Here is a 21,275-nt window from a genome sequence, read left to right on the forward strand (position 1 = left end):
CATGTACACGGAACAGGAGAGAAACGTGGAGGTGTCTATCAAAACAAATTAGTCAACAGATTATGAATACCTCTTTTCCTGTTCATCTGTATTAGGGATTAATCAAATTTATACATTTTGTGAAACTGATAACGCTTTTGTTTCCTAGTAGTTAGGGAATGATGCAAGAATGGCCTCTTCTGTAAAAGTCTGGCTTATATTATTCTTCACCCATTTCTACTCATTGCCTTAAACAGTCTTTTATTTATCCTGCTTAATAATCTTTCCCCAATTACACAAGTTACAGATATTACCTTTTGTCTGTTGTTACAATTTTGCTTATATCATCTTGCTTCAAAAGATAGTATTTTAACCAAATGTACCATTTTTTCCTTTTGGTTTTTAAGCATTTGGGAATTCAAAAAGAATCTTATTGGTGAGAGTCAGCATTTTTTCCCATAATTTGTAGGTTTTATTTAGATCATCTAAGTTATTAATTTTCAGGTTCTGTCATTTGGGGAAGCCTGTTATGACTTACGTTTACCAAATGGCCAACCAATTCTAGCAACACTGCTTGTCAATTACTTCAGCCCAACAGAACCTTTAAGCCTCTGTGGATGAAAGTAAATCTAAATTTTGTCAGTGGGTGGAATTGAATTTATACTGCCATCCACTGTGTAAAGTGTTTAGATTTTTCACAACACTGATTTAGGAATGCAAGTTAAAGTGCTGTATTTTAAGAATGTCCATGTTTTGCATAATAGAGATTTCAAGCTGAATTAACGCTACTGTTAATTGTCCGGGAAGGCTTTAAAAATGAACACCAAATATTTTTTAAGAGTAGATTATGAGTCCCTTCCCCCTAATTTTTTTCAGTAATTCTGAAGGCAGGCTCAGGAATTTTCATTAAGCAATAAGGTCAATAAAAAAGTCAGCCAAAGTAAATTTTCTTTAGCCGTTAAGTTTATCTTAAATTCAAATTTTATGTTCAGATTACAAAAATGAGTTGCTGTGAGAATTTTGGAGAAAAGCAAAAACAGTTATTCAGCTTTACTTCTAAATTGTGGGGAATAAACAGTATAAACTACCTCACAATGACACACAGAAATCAGTGTTTATAGACAATCATGGCCTTGTCGAGTCTCAAAATTACTAACAAATAAGAAGAATGGTAAAGATGAGCAAGGAAAGTGCAATACTTCTAATTTTGAAACCACTGCCAAAAAAAATTTAAATGTGAAGAATTTCTTGTTACTAAGAAAAGCAGTACACACATACACACACACACACACACACACACAGAGAGAGAGAGAGAGAGAGAGAGAGAGAGAGAGAGAGAGAGAGAGAGAGAGAGAGAAAGACACTTCAAGCATACTTCAGTCTCTTTCAGTGACTACTCAGAAAAAACTTTACAGTTTTACATTGGTGTTTGGAACCAACATTTCATCCTATTCACACTGTTTAACTTTGGAATTATAAAAAGTTAAAAGCTGTACTTTGTACCTAGACTAGAAAATATCTTGACTGTGTTTCTTAGAAAGCAAGGTTAATTCAATTTTTTCAAGAATTATACAATAAATATTACTTAAATCAAGGTCTTATTTCTATTCCTTAACTTCAAAAAATCTGATTCTAACTTCAAAAAATCTGAAAGAATATGTGTCCAAAGTGGTCAAAGAGTTTATTTTCTTAAGTATAAAACAAACAAGACACATCTGTGATTCCTAGATAAGGCAAAGGTTTAATGGGAAGAGAAAGCTCTTCCCATTATGGGAACTACTATAACTACTAGTATTTTTTTCCCATAATACACCTGTTAGAACAAATGAAATTCTATGCTATTTTTTATTTTCTGCTCTCAATAAATGCATGGATCATTCCCATCCAAGTTCATACTTAATGGATAAGACAAAATTTGGTTAATGCCTCATTTAATACTAACATCAGATTGTCACAAAGGCCAATTAGATTCCTTTGACAGAAATAAATTGGAATTTTCACACATAGTTATGTTCCTTAAAAAGAAAAGGCAAAAGTATTTTAAGGCAAAGAAGTATCCTTCACATTACCTTCTATAAGTACATTAACTCAAAGCTGTCAATCAAAATATTTTTTTCTTCAATAGGGTTAAATGGCAATACATGTCATGAGACTGCCTTGAATTTCTCATGTATTCTATATCTTAAATGTGTAAACTTGATCTAAAACCACACATGACTAAGTTTCTTTAGCAACAAAGAATAAATAAATTCTCTTCTTGAACGGCACTATTCTATTATAGAGTTGAAAAGACCAGCTCCAGTTACAGAAACTGCAACTCTAATATCACTCAGGTCTCCAGTTATACATAAACACCAGGAAAGGAGAAAGAAGGGAATGGGGAGAGAAGGGAAAAAATATGTCAATATTGTTTCTACTGGTCACCAAAAACCCAGAGTAGGAGACTGGTGAGGGAGTTTCTGGAGTCATACGGAAGGGTGTTTTACTGTGTCGGGGAGGAATAACCACATGCCACACTAGCCAGGACTAGCTAAATTATAACTTTCAAGGGTAACAATTTGACATGAATCCCCAGAGTTTTGAAGAGGGAAGACATGGCTCCATAAGAACATGATGCTGACAGGTACTTCTGTGGCGAAGAGTCAAAAGCCCCTCCTTTGAAAGTGAGGATGGACCATGGAGACGAAAACACAAACTCATCCAGGTACTGTAAGACTTCAGGTAAACTTTTATTACCACCCCAGGTTATGTTAAGTGCTACAACTTGGGTGTCTTACCAAATCCTGAGGAGCGGATTTTAAAAGATGCTTAAAAGGATGTCAACATTATCCTGAATACAGTGGCAACGAGAACAGAAGTGCTCCTGTGTGAAGGTGGTGGGCCACTGGCAGGACGGCCTCCCTAAAGTCCCAAGCTCCCAGGGTGCCAGCAGCTGGGGGGAGTCACAGGGCAGGAACCACACCTGTGACCTGCTCCCTGGGGTCACTCTGGACTGGAGGGCTGCATTCTGCCCAGGTCAAGCCGAAGTCCTGTCAGCAACACTGGGATTTGCTCTCTGCTCTCAAGGTCTCCTGTTCCAGTTTAATTTTGTCTGCATCGTTTTCTTCATTCGGAAAGCTTTGCTGGTTGTCAAGAATATTCTCCACGAGGAACCGGGCTGCTTCATCTATGTTTATGTTATCCTGTAAGAGAGAAGAAGCAACAGCATCAGATCGTAAGATTAATTGTAATAAGAAAGCATTTCTTGGACGATTCATCAGAGGGGCCATTTTCAGTATACCTGCTGCCTTCTCCAGTGGTAGTGTTTGCTCACTAAGTTCTCTGCTACTGAGTAAGGTGTTAGGGAACCTTCTTTGTACAAAGGATCACCCTCACTGATGTCCCTGTTGGAAGCTGTTGCCACTGAGTTCCAGTAAGCTAGCCTGATAGCTGAAAATTAATCTTCACCCACTTTCTTAAGGTGTGACTCACATAAATGAAGCACTAAGACTAAAACAAATTCATTCTTTGAACATCTAGTTCAAACATTCAAAATCCACTGTGAAGAAAAATATTGAAGGTCTCAAGCCATACAAATGATGATAAAGACATCAGCTCACTCCCGCCTCTAGTTCCGGTTCATACTTGCAGTTATCATTTTCAAATGAGCCTGCAGCAGCGTGGGAAGTGTGATTCCTGCACACACCCTAGGAGCCATTATCCATCACGTTTGTGTGACTGATTTATGAGCTGTCATTGAAGATACAATAAATAACACATGGCAAAAACTGCGCTGATTTTGAACAAGTACTTAACTTTTCATCTGTAAATAATTTCAGATTTATAGAAACATCCCAAGAACAGTAAAAATGCCTACAGGTCCTTTATTCAATTTCCTCAAACATTAACATCTTAGATAAACAGAGAACAACTGTCAAAATCAGGGAAATAGATGCCAGCGTTGTGTCCATGTAAATCTATTAACCTTATAAAAATTTCACCAATTTTCTCTATGTCCTATTTCTGACCCAGCTGACCAGCAGTATTTTGTCATCACGCCTCCTGTGTCTAGAACATTCACTCAGTCTCCTTACCTTTTGTGACCTTCACAGAGAATACTGGGCAGAGAATATCCCTCCATTTGAGTGTGCCTGATGTTTCCTTATTCAATTCACCTATGTTCTGGCAGGAAGGAGACATAGGTGGTTGCCTTACAAGCCAAACAAGGGGGCACACTTGCTTCTCGCTGAAGTTTCTATTTTTCCCTTTCTACTTATATAGATATTCTGTCCTCACCATACTTTTTCCCATTAATATCAGCATCAAGGAATTCTTCCTAAAACAATGATCACTGCGGTGTTTAACGGTGACGTTCTATTCCCATAATCCTTCTACATTATCAGTTGGAATGGATGGTGGAGAAAACCTTTCTCTTCTCTCTCATCTGTTTATTCATGTCCAGGATCATTACTTTATTCTATGCATTAAATCCACTGCAATCTTTACTCACTTTATTGCTGGACCTGTCTTAGATTTGCGGAGCTCTTTTTAGGACGTCCTGTGTCTTTCTCATACGTCTCCATCACCGTGTGGGTGCTACCACCTAGTTCAGGGACATTTTCACTGTCCTTGTCCCAACAGCCCTGGTTAGTCATTTCTCCTGGGAAGTCTGGTTCTTTCAGTTGAAAAACGGTATTTAAAGACCCAACTGTGAGGTTACGCAAGCTCATTGGTTTTGTGGTATCACTGCCTCTCAACCAGGCCTCCCAGCAGACAGACCTAGTAAATATATGTAAACATCTGACACACACATTGATATCTATTCTATGTTTATCCCTGTGTTTATATACATAAGTATGTGTGCAATGTGTTCATACATACACTTACATACAAGCACAGCAATATGTATGTATATGTACGAAATATTAAGTACACACTGAGCTCTGTGATGCCAATCCAATGGAAGGACTCTAACCCACAAGGTCCATCCCAGCTTTCTCCTTTACTTGCTGTACCTCTCTCAGAGAGTGAGAAATCTGCAAAACCTGTGCTATTTATTCAATTACCTTTCTTTTCCAGCGTCAACACTTTTTTTAACTTCCACTCCCAAGACAAGTATTAATTTTAATTACTCACTGATCCCTGGAAGTTTGAATGCCATTGCCTTTCCATCATCTCAATTATAGCACATAATTAAAATATTCTTTAGTTTGCATTTAACAGAAACTGACTAGGAAAAGAAATTTCCACATTGAGCCACCCATTATTAGAAAGCCATTATTTGCCATAAAAGTGAGAAGACAAAATTCATGAATTCAGAATTATCTTTTGGCTGTGTTCCTCCTGGAATTCAAGCGAAAATCAGATCTGAAGGTAGCTTCTGCCATTGGTATTCCTGGCACAAATAGCACCGATTTAAGTTTCAAGTAAAATTCATAACCTACATTTTACATTTATAGCCAGTCCCTTAGGACATTCCTGGTTTATTATTAATGACAATCATGGTTTATGATTAAGGCCATTCTGCAAAAGATGTTTCTAGAATATTTGTGGAAAAGCCCAGAATATGCCTGAAACATTGCTCTCAGCCAGTGCTCCCTACTCCCTTCTAAAGGAGAATCATCTATAAATGTAATGGAGCTCATGACAAATAGTCTCGACCACAGCCATGTGATACAATGGATTATAAATCTTACCTAGATTCTGGGTGCAAATTTGGATTTATTACCAGTATGATTAATTCAAATCACCTAAAGAGGAAATTTCATCTGTAAGTCATCTCCACGAAATTTGATGTTCTAATACACATTTACACATACCACTGATCTTTTTCCAACAGACCAAGGAAGTAAGCTCATCATTGTACACACACAGAGCAGACAGAACAAGCCCCACCGTATGATGCCTTCCTTCTGCAATTCTCCCTTCTCCTTTGGCTAAGTACTCATGTAACACCTTTGGCCACCATCTTTCTTCCACCACTACTTTTTAGTTATGAAACTAACTTTAAAGGTGCTAGAATCTATTTATTTCAACAAACAGCCTTTAGTTTAGGAGTAAACTCTGCCTGCGGTAGACACCATTTTTTCCCAATGACTCCATCAGCAGACAATATTTCAGAGGTTTTTTTTTTTTTTTTTTTGTATAGTCTTTCATAGCTTTGCTTTAATTAATTACTCAGATCAACAACCATAATCTTCCAATTTTAGGGAAGGTTTTCTGTAAAGCAAAAAAGTAACCTGAGAATAAGTAAGTAGGTGATATAGAGGAACAACGTTTTTTACAAAAATATACACATATAATTACATATTATATAAAATATGTATAGAAGTAAATCACACACCCCTCCCCCCAAATATTTGTGTTAAGATTACACCGAATTTATGGTTTAAAGTGTGCCATTACAGAATTTCTCATTCTATCATTCTTACATAAGTCTGATATTGGACCCTCTAAATGTGACTCTTATAGTTCAAATAAACCACCCCCAACCCCAAAATTTTATGCTTGTGATTTCTACCTTTGTTTTCTTGTACATCTGGACTATTAAGATTTTCAAAAAACAACTTCAGTGTTTTTGTTATTCCTCAAAAAACATTTTGTCCAGCTTCCCAAAACATGAAAGAAAAAAATTATCACTCTACTATTTATGAAGAAGCATGTCACAAAGGTTGATCCATTCCTCCTCAAATTCTTCCGTACACAGTTCATCTAAAGCTTCTCAAACATCTTCTGAAAACCCCTTCTCTCTGACCTTTTATGCCTTTGGTAGTCTTACATGTGACCTTCAGATTCACCAAGGAAACTGCTCTCTATTTTGTTAAGCTGTCTTTAAGAATCACAAATGCTGGTTCTTGACAATATACTTCATCGCTCATAAACTCCAGCTGCATGAAAAGTACTTCATTTAAAGACTCAAGCTCACAGAAAATGTCATTTGTTCCTTGCGCTACATAATAGCCCATTTTAATTTGAATGTAAAATCTGCCCTTCTACTCACCTCCCCATTAGCCAATTTTGAAAGCATTCCTGCTGCTCACAGAAAAAAACATACCCAGGCTGTGTTTCCATTTTAGACTTCAGAAAACCACTGCAAAAATCCATCTACTTACTTTATAGTTACAGCTCAGATCCATGTGCAACTTACCAGCAGCAGAACAGACACAAACCCACAGTGGATCTCACCTTTGCAGAGGTTTCAAACCATCCAGTGAAGCCATGTTCTTTGCAAAACTGTTCCATCTGGGGAGGAGAATGGCCACTGTCCTTCTTCTGGTCACACTTGTTAGCTAAGAGGACAGCAGGAATAGAGTTGCCATTTGGAAGATGGACTTTACTATCCAGATCATTTTTCCATTTCAAAACTGCCTCAAATGTGGAACCTCTTGATATATCAAAGACAACGAAAGCACCAACAGCTTCTTTATAGTAGACACGGGTCATGTTGCCAAAGCGTTCCTGCCCTAGAAAGGAATATGATAAAGAAATTAAAAACTCATAATTCAGACAGAATATGCATCCAGATATAACACTTCTGATCCTAAGAATGATGCAGTTAACACATATCTCCCATGTGGGAGCAACATAAACTGGTGGAATTAAGGATAAACACACAGAAACAGAAACCACAGAGAAGAAGTGGTTGAACTTGTGGTATGAGTACCTAAGTTTCTGTTCTGTGTGTGTGTGTGTGTGTGTGTGTGTGGTACATTCCCCATAAACATCAACATGACACACTTAAAGCTATAGAACCCATCATCCCCTGTCTTCTCTTTCCCCTTGGTCAAAGAGATGAGAGATAATAAAGGAAAAAAAGAAAGTCGGGGGGAGAAGGCAGAAGGGACAAGAATAGCAGAAAAGGAAACTGGCAGGAAGAAGATAAATCTAGTGGGTAAAATGTAGTCAAAAAGATTAGGCCTGGACAAGAAAAAAGGGGCTTGTGTTTCATCTTTCCCCCTATCTTTAGTCTATAGTCACTCGTGACTCCATCTGCAAGATTATTCTTCTCTAAGAAGTCTACTATTTTAGAACAAAAGGCAGTACAATTGGTGGTGGCATTAAAAGTACAGACTCAATTGCAGAACTCTTCATAGTTCATAAAATAATTTAACAAGCTAAATACTTTGGGGAAAATGACCTGCAGCTTAGCATATCACAGAGGCCTTTGCAAAGCATTCTCTTCCTCTCTGATATACTATTCTGTGACCTATGGAGGATGGACTTTGGTCTTCATCTGACAGACGAAAATCACTGAGTTTCTTGGCAAGGATTATAGGTGTTCTCACTAAGACAGAACTGGAATCCAGGTATTTTGCCTCCTATGTGGCTAGGGAAATATGACGTCAGCCATTCTGAACTACCTTGCAGTTGCCTTAACTTGCAATGCTTATATCACCATATGCTCAGTCTGTCAAATTACAGACTTGAGTGCCAAGAACAATGACTGTCAATCAAAGTAAATCAAGCTCTGTAACTCTTTGGCCAAAGATAAAACACAGTGACAGGACACTTTCCTTTTAAAACGCATGATGAAAAGCATACTTTCTATACATTTTATTGAGAGTAACAACACAAAGTGACTCCCACAATTATGCTCTTTCTCTTCCAAATTCGACTATGTTGCCATACAATTTCTTGATGGAATAGTAGAAAAAGAATACAAGAGTCAAGCTTAAGTGGATCAACTTAATGTTCACTTGCTTTGTGACAACTCCTCACAGGGGCTTATCTGAGGCTGCATTGATAGTGGAATGTTCTGAATTGTATTATACTAAAATCAAAAGTGAAACCCACTAACATGTTCATATTTCATTGTTAATGTAAATCTGGCTAACCAACTACATATACAACTTATTTGATAATAATGTGGACATTTATGGAAATTTAGTATTGTACCATTTTTCATAAAAATATTTAACAGTTACCTAGACATGTTCAATGTCAGTACTGTGCAAAAAAGGCAATGTAGGCACATTAAAGTAGGTCTGACTCCTCTCCAACTGGAGTGGAGAGCACACACTACCAGTCATTTCCATTTTTATGAATTTTAATTACTGTATGTGAAATGACTTGGTAACAAGAGAAATTAGCCTCATTAAGATAGTCTGAATTATGAGACAATTACATAAGAAAATATTTCCTTTAATTTAGAAAAGAAGGTAGGGTGTCAAATTAGCAAAAGTATAGAAATCCAGAAGTTATACAAAGCAATTAAGTTTTTGTGCATTTTGTTTTGTTTATAGAATCACCTGTAAATCCCTAAAAATATTTCTTTCTACCAATCATTGTAAACCATAATCAAATTTGTATTCATAAAAACTTTCAGCTAGGACCTCCCTGGTGGCACAAGGGGTTAAGTCTCAGCACTATGAAGCTACCCACAGCTACTGCAGCACGAATTGGATCCCCAACTAGGGAGCTCACCCACATGGCACAGCAGACCTCTTCTATCTCACCCGCTGCTCCACTCAGCGGTGTATTTCAGTCAATCTGCTTGTTATGTTCCCCACACTGTCTCTGGTGAATCCTCTCAACCCTCCTGTATCTGTTGCCTGTACCCCAGTTCTTGCATGCATAAATATTTAAAAAAAAAAAACTTTCAGCTAAACATAATAAACCAGAAATGTATAAGACAAGGAAATTTTGAGGGGAACCCTGTGGCTTAGAAATGCCAATTATGTTCCTTAGATTTCAAGGCTAGCATTCAAAACTCCTGACACCATTAACATTGGAGTGTGCTTTCTAACAAACACACTATATGCAATACAGTAAATCAAAATAACATCAATTACACTTCCAAGCAAATGAAAAGACAGACTGGGAGGGAGAAAAAAATATATAAAGCCTGTAACTGATAAAATGCTTCTACACAGAACATATAGAGAGCTCAAAACACAGTATGATGATAAAAAAATCCAATTAAAACTATAAGCAAAAGACTGAGCCAGATAATTTGCCAAAGAATGCACAGTTTAACAAATAAGCAGACGGGGCCTCCTTGGTGGTGCAAGGGTTTAAGATGCAGCACTATGAAGCTATCTGCAGCCACTGCAGCAAAAGTTTGATCCTCGGCCAGGGAGCTACCCACATGGTGCAGCAGACCTCTCCTGTCTCACCTGCTGCTCCCAGTATATTTCAGTCAAGGAACCTGTTCTGTTCCCCATTCTGTCTCTGGTTAATCCTCTCACCTGCCCCTCCACCCCATACCTCTGGTCTGTATCCCAGTTCTTGTCTGCATAAATAAATCTTTAAAAAAAAAAAGCAAATAAGCAGAAATATACTCAATGTCATTAATCATTAGGGAAATGAAAATTTAAACCATGCCAAGTTGTTGCTTTACAGCCACAAGAATGGCTAAAATTAAGAAGTATAACTATCTCAAGTGTTGGCGAGGATGTGGAGCAACCAGAACTCTCACACATTGCTAGGGGGAGTAAGAATTTAAATTAGTACGACAACTTTGGCCAACGATTTGGTAGTTCCTTAACAATTTAAACATTTTCCTGTCATACAATCAACATATTCCACTTGTAGGTATTTATTCAAATAGGCACATGTCTACATAAAGTCATATTACAGATGCCCATGGTTGCTTTAGTTTTAATGGCCTAAAATTGGATGTAACCCAAATATCTACCTACACAGTAATGAATAAATTATAGTATGTTCAGACAATGAAATACAACTCCATATTAGAAAGGAATGACAAAGTTATGGATACATATATGGATAACAATATGGAGAATCCCAAAATAAGCATGCTGAGTAATTTCATCGGCAAAAATTTCTAGTCAACAGACGAGAAATGGAATAGGTAATACTACGTATGAGTCCACTTAACAAAAAAGTAAAAAAATGGAAACCATAATGGTATAGTAAGAGAAGGTAAATCTGATTGCCTTGGGCAAGGCAGGGAGATGGATTACAAAGGAACATGAGGTGATGGACACATTTATAATGTCCATTATAATAATGTTTCATGACTATACACATGTCAAAACTTACCAAGTTGTTATTATGTACAGTTTATTGTATATCAATTATAATTTATATACAAATATAGTAAATTCATTAAAAAATATAATACTGGGTCTCCCCTGGTGGTGGAGTGGTTGAGCGCTGGGCTGTGGGGCTGCCCACAGCCTCTGCAGTGCCAGTTCTTTCCCCAGCCACTGGCGAGGGTCCCACAAAAAAAAAAAAAATATATATATATATATATATATATAAATACTGACCTCATAAGGCCTCTGGGAAGGTTAAATGTAAAATGCCTGAATGGAAGGCAGAGTTATAAGGCAGAGTTCAGCAAACCAAAGCTCATGGCCAAATCCACCTAAATAAAGTTCTAAGGAACTACAGTCACTCTAAGTGCAAAATGCCAGGTCCTACATAGTAAGCACCGCATAAATGCTAGAAAGTATTAAGTACTCTATAAACACACTGCAAGGTGAAAGCCTAAATGACCTTTTTTTAAATGGTGCCAATTAACTATGGTAAAACCTTAAATTATTAGCTAGTTAAGAACTTTACTTTGTAGTGCTGAAAACAGTTTCAGAGGAAAATAAACTTTAAAACAGTGAAAGGACAATTCCAAGGTGGAGGAGAGGCCACTGTCTATGGGCTCTCACCCATGCACTCAATTACAAGACCACCCAGGCTCAGGGTGCAACAAAAATTAGGTTTATTTAGCAAACAGGAGATTAGGAAAAAGAAAAGCATTTCTAGTATCACAAGTGGTGGACTGTCTCAACCCAGATAGTGTCTACAGGGTTTGGTAATCCCAAACAAAGGAAGCTCATGCAAGATGGCACCATCCCATCAAGAACCTAGAACTGGTGGCACACCAGCAAGCAGTGGGATAGGATTCAACTAATGGTGGCAGCTGGAGGTGCTTATAGGTGGGATGGCTGAGAGGACATCACAGCAGCCAACAGCAATGGTCCTAAGGCTGGACAGCAATGAACACTGGACTGGACAGCAGTGGAGGCAACAGCACCAGGAGATGATATGGATGATCAGAAGCAGTGAACATCTCAAAGGTGACCAACACAGAGTGTGAGTCACCAGTGTTGGCCAGTACTGGTCAGGAACCACCAGGAAGTGGAGATAGCATCAGACACACCACTGTTAACAGCTCTTTGAGAGCTACTGGTCTGAGCCAATAGCCAATAGCCCGAGGCCAACAGTGATCCTTGCAGGTGGTGTCAGAGGCAGGGCCATTCCAGACACATACCATTCAGACTCTGGATTTTTCATTTTTGCCAGCTTGAGACAATAGCAGGTTTTTTGTGGTATTTAGGTCACTAACCTGTGGTACATAGGCCTAACCCTGCTTTATTCAACGGTTTATATCCTCTGTGACGTTAATCAATTAAAAAACAATAGCTGCCTTTAGTCAATTTAAAATGAAGAATGAAATAAAGATAACTTCTTGATTTGTGGCCAAAGTCAGGGAAGATTTAGAAGTCAAAGATACTGGTTTTTCCTTTCTTAAACAATTAACAAGAGCAAGGAAGATATTGTTTTTGTTCTATAAATGTTCTTGCCACCATAAACCACCCTCAATGTGGTTCCTGAGATAGCCACATGAGATGATGTGAAACAGTGAAAGGAACTGAATCTTTTTTTTTTTTTTAAAGATTTATTTTATTTTATTTATACAAGCACTGGGTACAGTCAGAAGCACGGGAGCAGGCAGAAGGACCAAAGTACACTGCTGAGGGGAGCAGCGGGCGGCAGGAGAGGTCTGTGTGCCATGTGGGACCCTCGCCCAGCAGCCGGGGATCGAACTGGCGCTGCAGAGGCTGCAGGCAGTTTCGCAACCCAGCGCTCAATCGCTGCGCCACCGGGGAGGCCCCGGGAACTGAAGTCTTAGAAGGTAAGTGTGAGGGATTATGGGCAGCAGACTTGTCCCGCTGGTGGAGAATTGGAGAGGATGGGTCTGCTGGAAGGGTGCAGCAAAGAAAATGACAGGACAGGTGCAGCAGACCTCTCCTGTCTCGCCCGCTGCTCCCCTAAGCAATGTTTTCAGTCATCTGCCTGTTTTGTTCCCCATTCTGTCTCTGGTGAATACTCTTACCCTCCCGCGCCTCTGGCCTGTACCCTAGTTCTTGTATGAATAAACCTTAAAAAAAGAAATCACAGGACAACACTTCTCAACGCCAGCATAAATCAAATCACTCATCGTGCTTGATAAATTAAAAATTTTCAGGTCCTACCTCTAGGAATTCTGATTTGGTAAGTATGGAGGATTGCTAGATGCCTACTCCAGTATCCCTCTGCGTGATTATATACTGGGAGGTGGTAGTCTACTCAAAACAAGAGTTCTGAATTTCCCATTTAGCTTCATTTCAAGAGGCAATCAAAAATCATGTCAGAAAACATGTGGATAGGAATGAAAAGCATGGGAAAGTAGGGTATGGATGGTCATCCATCAGAGAGACTAGCAGATTATTAAACTAAAACCCCTGATACTTGTTTATTTTTGTGTGTGGTTCTTTCTCAAAAGAAGAGGGAGAGGGAATTGCATGTTCTTAGGTTCCTTGATTGTAAAAAGTGCAACAAATTCTGTTGAAAATGTAACTGAGGAGAATTCTAAAGCACCGTTTTTCTTGAGCTCTTTTTTTTTTTTTTTTCTTGAGCTCTTAACCCAACCATCACACATTTACGTCTGCTACATATGCATATATATCTCTGCACATTTCTATGTATGCACTTTTGTCATCATCCTAGAGATACCTCTACAACGATAGTACAATTAAAACTTGTCAACGAAGCCCACTCTCTCTCCTTAGGTGTTGATTAAGTGTGAAATCCTCACTATTTTAAGGATATGCTATTCCTGGGTTATAGATCTAAGGCCTTCAAATTTTCATCTTAAGAAGAATATATTTTCTCATCTCTTAATCTATTTTAGTAAGTGCCCAGGAAAATCTATTAACCAAGCTTTTTATTTTCTATATGTTAAAAGGCGTTGAACCAGGAGGACTATCCCAACCAGGGTTAGCAGCTCCTAGAAATAGAAACAACTTGCTGATGGCAGGTCTCTCAAGCACAAACCTCTGCATCTTGAGTCCACATCCTCCACCTGCCTCTGTTTATCAGGGTCCTGCAGTCCAGGACACTATTCTCCTGACCTAAATCACCCCCTGGGCAGTAAAGAACCAGCTCTACAGGTCAGAGTCCACCACAATCTTTCAGTGTCCAATCCTAGCTTGCTGGGCATGCCCATCCTACCTTACCTGTTCCTTCCTGCAAACCCCCAACTAAAGGCAGATGCTTTCCCTTCCCTCCCTCTGCCCTCCCCCTCCTGAGTTTCCCAGGTGGGCCTACATGGTGTGGCATGCTCCTTCCTCCTGGGAACAGTGAATTACAAACTATATTTTCAATGGCAACCATCTCCTGATAAATTGGCTTCATCATACCTGAGTAAAAGCAGTATCCTCAGTACATTTTAAGAGAGAATAAAAATCACTGAAATTTCCATCTCAAAAGCCTAAGGAAATTATAAGGTCAAGATGACATATACAGGAAAGGGTACACTTTGTCCTAAAAGGTATCTGATAATAACAGTGAATCTCTGGCATAATGTATGACGTACAGGTTAAACAGCAATATCACAGAGCAGACCAGGTAAACATCTATATTGATTACTGTTCTTCCCCAAGGCGTGTTCTACAACTAAATACTAATCAAAGAGCTTTATTATCATCAGAAAAGTCCAGTTTGAATATTCTTTCAAAATGTACCAAAACAGGATGAAGCTCATCAAAAAGTATCTATGGTAAAAACTTTGTGCTTCATAATTAAAATATAACTGGAAATTATGGATTGAGGATATAGAAGGTAATTATTACAGTGGGTATAAAATAAGAGTCATATGCTCTAAAACAGCCATGAGCAACACTTTTGAAAATTTCATCAAGTTATGTAATTGTTTTGAAACAAGTAAACCAAAAATCTGCTATTCTATCCAAAGCTGACTGTTTTTCATATCTCAGCATCAGGACACTGCATATACAGTGTATTGTTTATCTGTGGTTTCTTGGAGATACTAGAGCAATTTACACTTAGACTGTGGGATCTCTGAAAGCCTGAACTTCCATTCAAATAGTAGCATGATTAGGCAGCTGGTAGGAACAAAGTCGAGTTTTAGTAACAATATTTCCTACCAGCCCTCCAAAGTGTTCACCTCCAACCTGAGCATCTTTCAGCTGATGTGGGAGAAGTGAGGCAACTAAGAATGGTGAATCCAAAAAGGAAAGAAGGAACATATCATTGTCAGGGGAGTTCCCACGCACAGTACACAATCATGCTATTTTTGCTGGTCATCCTATCCAGGCCACTTTGAATACACAGGCCAGACTGGAACACCCAAAATATCTAGGATGCACTAGCTAAGAAAGATTTAAAGATGTAAAGTAGAAGAGTGGGTTTTGCTTGTAACTCAGCACAACTGAGCTAGAATAAGACTAAGTATAGTGAAAATGTACACAACTCAGGTAGTAAAGATTTCAAAAATTCTTTTAATGAGTTATTAAATAAGGCTACCAATAAGTGCTAGGAAAGTTATTATAGTATTCAGTGTTTAAAACAGAGATTATAGGACCTCCCTGATGGTACAAGGGATTAAGTCTCAGCACTGTGAAGCTATTGGCAACCACTCCCCAGGAATTTGATCCCTGGCCAGGAAGCTAACCAATAGGGCACAGCAGACCTCTCCTGTCTCGCCCACTGCTCCCCTCAGCAGTGTATTTCAGTCAATCCTCCTGTTCTGTTCCCTACTCTTCTGGTGAATCCTCTCACCCTCCCACACCTCTGGCCTACACCCCAGCTCTTGTATGCATAAATAAATAAATCTTCTAAAAAAATAAAACAGACTACAAATAACTCCCCAGAATAATTCCTCAAAGTACTGCTTCTTCATATTAAGAGGTAACTTGAATATTATTAATCTATGACTGACAGATACCTTGGTCAAGGGTTATATTCCAGATTTTTGCTCATGAGGATTTTTAGGAGAGTGATGACAGAAGACAAGAAGAGAACAGGTATGGAAATAGGCAATGTGTTAGATGCAGCAAGGAAATCGGCATCAGCATTCTAATGTAGGATGGCACTCAATGAAACAGAAAGTGAATCTACATATAGTTTGCAGAATTTTTAATGTCTCCCGAAATGTATTTTATGCTTAGATAAATAATATTTATATGAACTTCAAGGAAGATTGTTCTGATTTGGCTCTTTGGGCCAACGGGGTGTCACTCATCCAGATTTTTATAACAAAAATTGGATACTAAAAAGTGAAGGGTGGCAAAGTATGCTACCCCCCCAAATGCCACTATGGCATAAGGACTAATTTGAATCAAAGGCACTGGGAAAACAGCAGAAGCAAGAAAGGTGCTCTGGTCCCCCCTTTTCTTCCCCAAACCAGGGGAAGATAACTTTCCCATGTGAAAGTTGCCTTCCCCAAACCAGGGGAAGATAACTTTCCCATGTGAAAGTTGCCCTCCCAGTACCAGCATCCTGACCATGCAGGATGAAGAGCTCATGTTGAGAAAATTCTATACAAAGGAACCTTGTGAAAATAACTCTTCCCTTACCTTGACTTCCCCATATTTTTCAGTTACTATTCCATAATTGCCCCTCTTCATCCAACCTTTTTTTTTTAAAGATTTATTTATGCATACAAGAACTGGGGTACAGGCCAGAGGTGTGTGTGTGTGGGGACGGGGTGAGAGGATTCACCAGAGACAGAGTGGGGAACAGAACAGGCAGATTGACTGAAATACACTGCTGAGGGGAGTAGCGGGCGAGTTAGGAGAGGTCTGCTACACCATGTGGGTAGCTCCCTGGCCTGGGATCGAACTCGTGCTGTAGTGGCTGTGGATAGCTTTATAGGTTGCATCTTTTTTTTTTTTTTATTTATAGAGGCATGTTTTTATTTATTTATTTATTTGTTTGTTTGTTTTGTTTATACATGCACTGGGTACAGTCAGAAGCGCGGGAGGGTGAGAGAATTCACCAGAGCCAGAGCGAGGAGCAGAGCAGGCAGAAGGACCAAGGTACACTGCTGAGGGGAGCAGCGGGCGGCAGGAGAGGTCTGCGCGCCATGTGGGACCCTCCTCCGGTGGCCAGGGAGCAGCTGGGGATCGAACCGGCGCCGCAGAGGCCGCGGGCAGCTTCGCAACCCAGCGCTCAACCGCTGCGCCACCGGGGAGGCCCAGGTTGCGTCTTAACCCCTGTGCCACCAGGGAGGCCCCATCCAACCTTTTTTAAAAGCATTTAGGTTTTGCCACTTTTTGGGGTCTTCGTTCCTTATGAGGGCTCCTGTGTCACCTAATCCTTTCATATATTTGTAAGCTTTGCTCCTGTTAATGTCTTTTTTTTTTTTTTTAAAGATATATTTATACAAGCACTGGGGTACAGGCCAGAGGCGCAGATGGGTGAGAGAGGGGAGTAGCAGGTGAGACAGAAGGGGTCTGCTTCGCCAGGGGGGAATCTCTCTGGTCAGCTGGGAATCATACCAGCGCCACAGAGGCTGCGAACAGCTTCACAGCGTAGCACTAAAACTGCTGTGCCACCAGGGAGGCCCTCCTGTTAATCTGTCTTACAATCATTTAATTCTTAGAACCAGCTAAAACCTCTTAAGAAGAATGAGGTAAAATTTTGACTTCCCTATAAAAGCAAGTCATTTCCATGAATACATGAGACTAAGTTACATTAGATCTAAGTGGACACACTTTTTTCTTTTTAATACGTAGCCTAAAGTAGCCATCAACTTCTTGGGAAAATTCTATAATTGCTAAAAAGCTTATAATAATCTGTAAGCCAAACACAACATCAACTATAAGGATGATCAGTGGTAACTCTTTTGCTTCACCTTAATTTACTATGCATTTATCAAATTCTCTTTGAATCTTAAAGACTTCCATATTTTAGTGTATTTCAGTTATGTTTTGAGCAGCAGTCTGAGAGCAGGCTTGAATTAAGAGGCAGCAATTGTACCTAACTGTATCTGCATCTTCAACCTACATTCATTTCATGCAGTAAGAAGGGATTGCAAGGCCTATAAGGAAGAGTCACATGGTTCTTAATTTAAATTTTAAGTTTAGCTAAACTGTTTGACTACATTTACAGAAAAAAAAAAAATTGGAAAATTCTTGCCTGTCACACAGGCCAGTTTTCAAATAGAGACTGGAGGCAATTTTATAACTTTCCAATCCCCAAAGCAGCAACAACAAAAACGATCACCACACCTTAAGTTAGTCCTATATCAAGTGGCCAGCTCGACCTACTGTTTTACCATCAAGGAATATTTCTAACCTTTACAAATTAAATACCATTTTACTTTGTTACTATGTAAGGTAAATATGTTTAGTCATGGGGGAATTTTTTGCCGTGGAGCTTTCGATTTGCCTTCATTACATCATTACTTAATTCAAATGGTATGCAGTAGGATTCACTAGTAGCTCAAATATTCAAACTAACCACAGTTAATGATGTACCTCCCTAAGCCTTAAATTAAAACTAAAGTTCTTTTTCTGTCTCAACTTCCTTATACATTAGGATGCCATCTCCTAAAACTTTAATTTTAGCCTAATAATTTCCAATTACCGCATAAGATTACCTCTAACCTTGTTCACTGCTGGTGTGCATGTGCTGAATGGTATGTAATCTCCAGGAATTTCTTTAGGAGATCTTAAAGTTCTGTTTTCCTGCTTGGCAACACCCAAGCTTGGAATTTAGAGGAAAGTGCCCAAAAGGCACCTCGGCACACTGGAGCCTGCTAAAAAGCCAACATGTCTCTTCCTGGCTGCACAGATCTGTTCAAGAAGTGGAAAAGATTATACCCAGGACAACTCTCACCCATGCTTTTGGGTGTGCAAATACAAGTGTTTTCCCTTGAAACTCAAAAACACAGCTGTATCAGAAAAATCTAATTAAACTTACTCATTGACCTATGGGCAGTGGGACCCACTCAGAACTTAATCCCTAGATACCACATTATTGTACATGAAGGCAAAGTTGAGAAACCTCTTAGGTTTTATAAAATCATCTTTATAAAATCATCTAAGGGTTTATAAAATCATCTTATCCTGGAAATCCACAGCTGCATTTTAGGTTCCTGGGGAATGACCATCACATGTTAAGGCAACCTTTAGAATCCATGACTTGTCAGGAGGCAATACTGCTGTTCTTAAGTGCTGTGTGAAACAGCAGGAAGTTTTGAAAGAAGCCTCTGACTTCAAAAGATAACTTTTCAAACGAACTTTTGGTATTCTATAACCTGAAGAAATAAAAAGCTGAGCCCAAGGCTGATTACCCTACCCATTTTCTGAAGGAAGAACATGAGCAAATCCTTTCTCAATCTAAGGTACAGAAGTCTTAAATAAATGAGTACAGAGGTTATAATTCTTCAGCACTTTCTCACATGTAATAAGCTGTTACTGAAAAGAGAATTGCCTAGCAGACTGGCCTGTGTCTACCCAGCCCCACCCGCTGCACACTGTGCTGCCAGGATGGTGGTGGGCCATTCCCCACCACAGGCTCTAGCCCATGCTTCTGTCGGATGAAGGATGGTCTCTCCAGCCCTGACCACGTGCCTAATCAAATGCTCTACTGCAGAGGACTTTCTGACACCAACATAACCAAGCAGGGTAACTTTTAGTACCACTTCATATTTCAACTTTCCAGTCACCATCTTTGCCTCATAAGGCATCTGCAGCCCTCCTCTGGCTACCACAGCAACCAGTGTTCGAGTCCCTATAAATTAGAGCAAGGAGAAGAGGGATTCTCTGAAAGAGGGATATTATGCTCCAGAATGACCAAAAAAAAAAAAAAAAAAAAAAAATCCCAGGGAAACAATACATTTGGGGCATGGGGTGTAGATGCAAGTGTAGGATTAGGTGTTTACATGGGGAGGGATCAAGGAGTTTAAGAGAGAAACTCTCCCCAATCTTCACCCGGGCGACCTGCTCTGGCGATGTACAAGGTGCTGGAAGAACAGAGATTCACCCCAAAGTAGTGGGTGCTAAAAAGCAATCTGCAGGAAGAGTGGTTTCTAGCGGTTTCTAGTGGTTTCTAGCCTAGGCTGAGCCACTAACTAGGAGAGTAACTCGGGGTGAGTCACCCCACGGGGCTGCGCTTCAGTCCTCATCCCTGAGATGTTAAAGCTGAGCAGCGGCGGCGGGGCGCCCCCTCCCCCTGGCCCTCCCGTGGGTCACCCGCTCATCAACACTCAGCTAAAACTTCTAGAAAAGTCCTCCAGGCCTTCGCACTTGGCACCCGAGGCGCCAGAGGACCTCCTTTCCATCCCTCAGAAACCAGCGCGCTCCCCCGGAGTCGCAGAGGCATCCCCGGGGTGATTTCTGGACGCGTTTCTCGCTCGCGTCCCGCCTGAAGTTCCTCAGCTCTGACGAGGCGGCGCCCCCGGCGTCTCCCCAGGGCCTCGGTCTCCCCCAAGCCTGCCCAGGCCGGCGACTCGAGGACAGGCCAAGGGACCAGGAGCCCGAGGTGCCGAGTGGGCCCGGCTCCCCAGGGCGGGGAAGCCCCCGCGGAGGCCCCCCGCGTCCCCCGCGCCCCCCCGCCGCTCACCCGCGATGTCCCACAGCTGCAGGCGCACCAGCGTCCGGCGGTCCCAGTGCAGGACCTTGAGCGCGAAGTCCACCCCGATGGTGGCGCGGTAGTGCTGGGAGAAGAGCTGGTGCACGTAGCGCTTGATGATGCTGGTCTTGCCCACGCCCAGCTCGCCGATGACCAGCACCTTGAAGAGGTGCTCGCGGCTCTCGGGGGCGGCGGCGGCGGCGTCCGCCCCCCGGCCCGGGTCCCCCGCTCCCCCGCCCGCCATCAGCGCGCGGCGGCCCCGCTGCTACCCGCCGGCGCCGTCGGCCGCGCTCCGGCGCGCGCGCCCCGACGTCCCCGCACGCGCCCCGACGTCCCCCGCGCGCGCCCCGACGTCCCCGCGCGCGCCCCGACGTCCCCGCGCGCGCCCCGACGTCCCCCGCGCGCCCCGACGTCCCCGCGCGCGCCCGCGCCGCCTGACGGTCACAGGACCCGGAACCCGCGCCGCGGCCCGCTCGGGGCGGGGAAAGGCCGGCGGCTCCCGCGGCCCCGGCGCCCCCTGGCGGCCCCTCGCGGCCCAGGGCCCCGGAGCCCGCGCGGGCTGCGCCCTGGGCGTCCCGGCTGAGCGCGGAGGGGACTCCCAGTCTCCGGCTCTGCCCCGACGGGCGCCACGGCCCCAGTGCCCCCTCGGTCCCCTGTGCCGCCCCCCCTCAGGCGCCCACCGCGGAAGGGGGTGGCGGGGCGGGCGGCGTGTC

General features: G+C 41.4%; 1 protein-coding gene across 1 annotated transcript; it reads right to left on the reverse strand.

Annotated features, from left to right (window-relative positions):
- Positions 1 to 2,957: 2,957 nt before the first annotated feature.
- On the reverse strand, positions 2,958 to 20,806 carry RAB32 (RAB32, member RAS oncogene family; the record flags this gene model as incomplete). Its single annotated transcript, XM_084228100.1, has 3 exons — positions 2,958 to 3,161; positions 7,144 to 7,421; positions 20,554 to 20,806. 3 exons carry the CDS (start codon positions 20,804 to 20,806, stop codon positions 3,012 to 3,014), a joined length of 681 nt encoding a protein of 226 aa, XP_084084226.1. The 3' UTR covers positions 2,958 to 3,011.
- Between the last annotated feature and the right edge of the window lie 469 nt (positions 20,807 to 21,275).

Source organism: Talpa europaea, assembly GCF_964194135.1.
Source record: "Talpa europaea genome assembly, chromosome: 2".
NCBI lineage: Eukaryota > Metazoa > Chordata > Mammalia > Eulipotyphla > Talpidae > Talpa > Talpa europaea.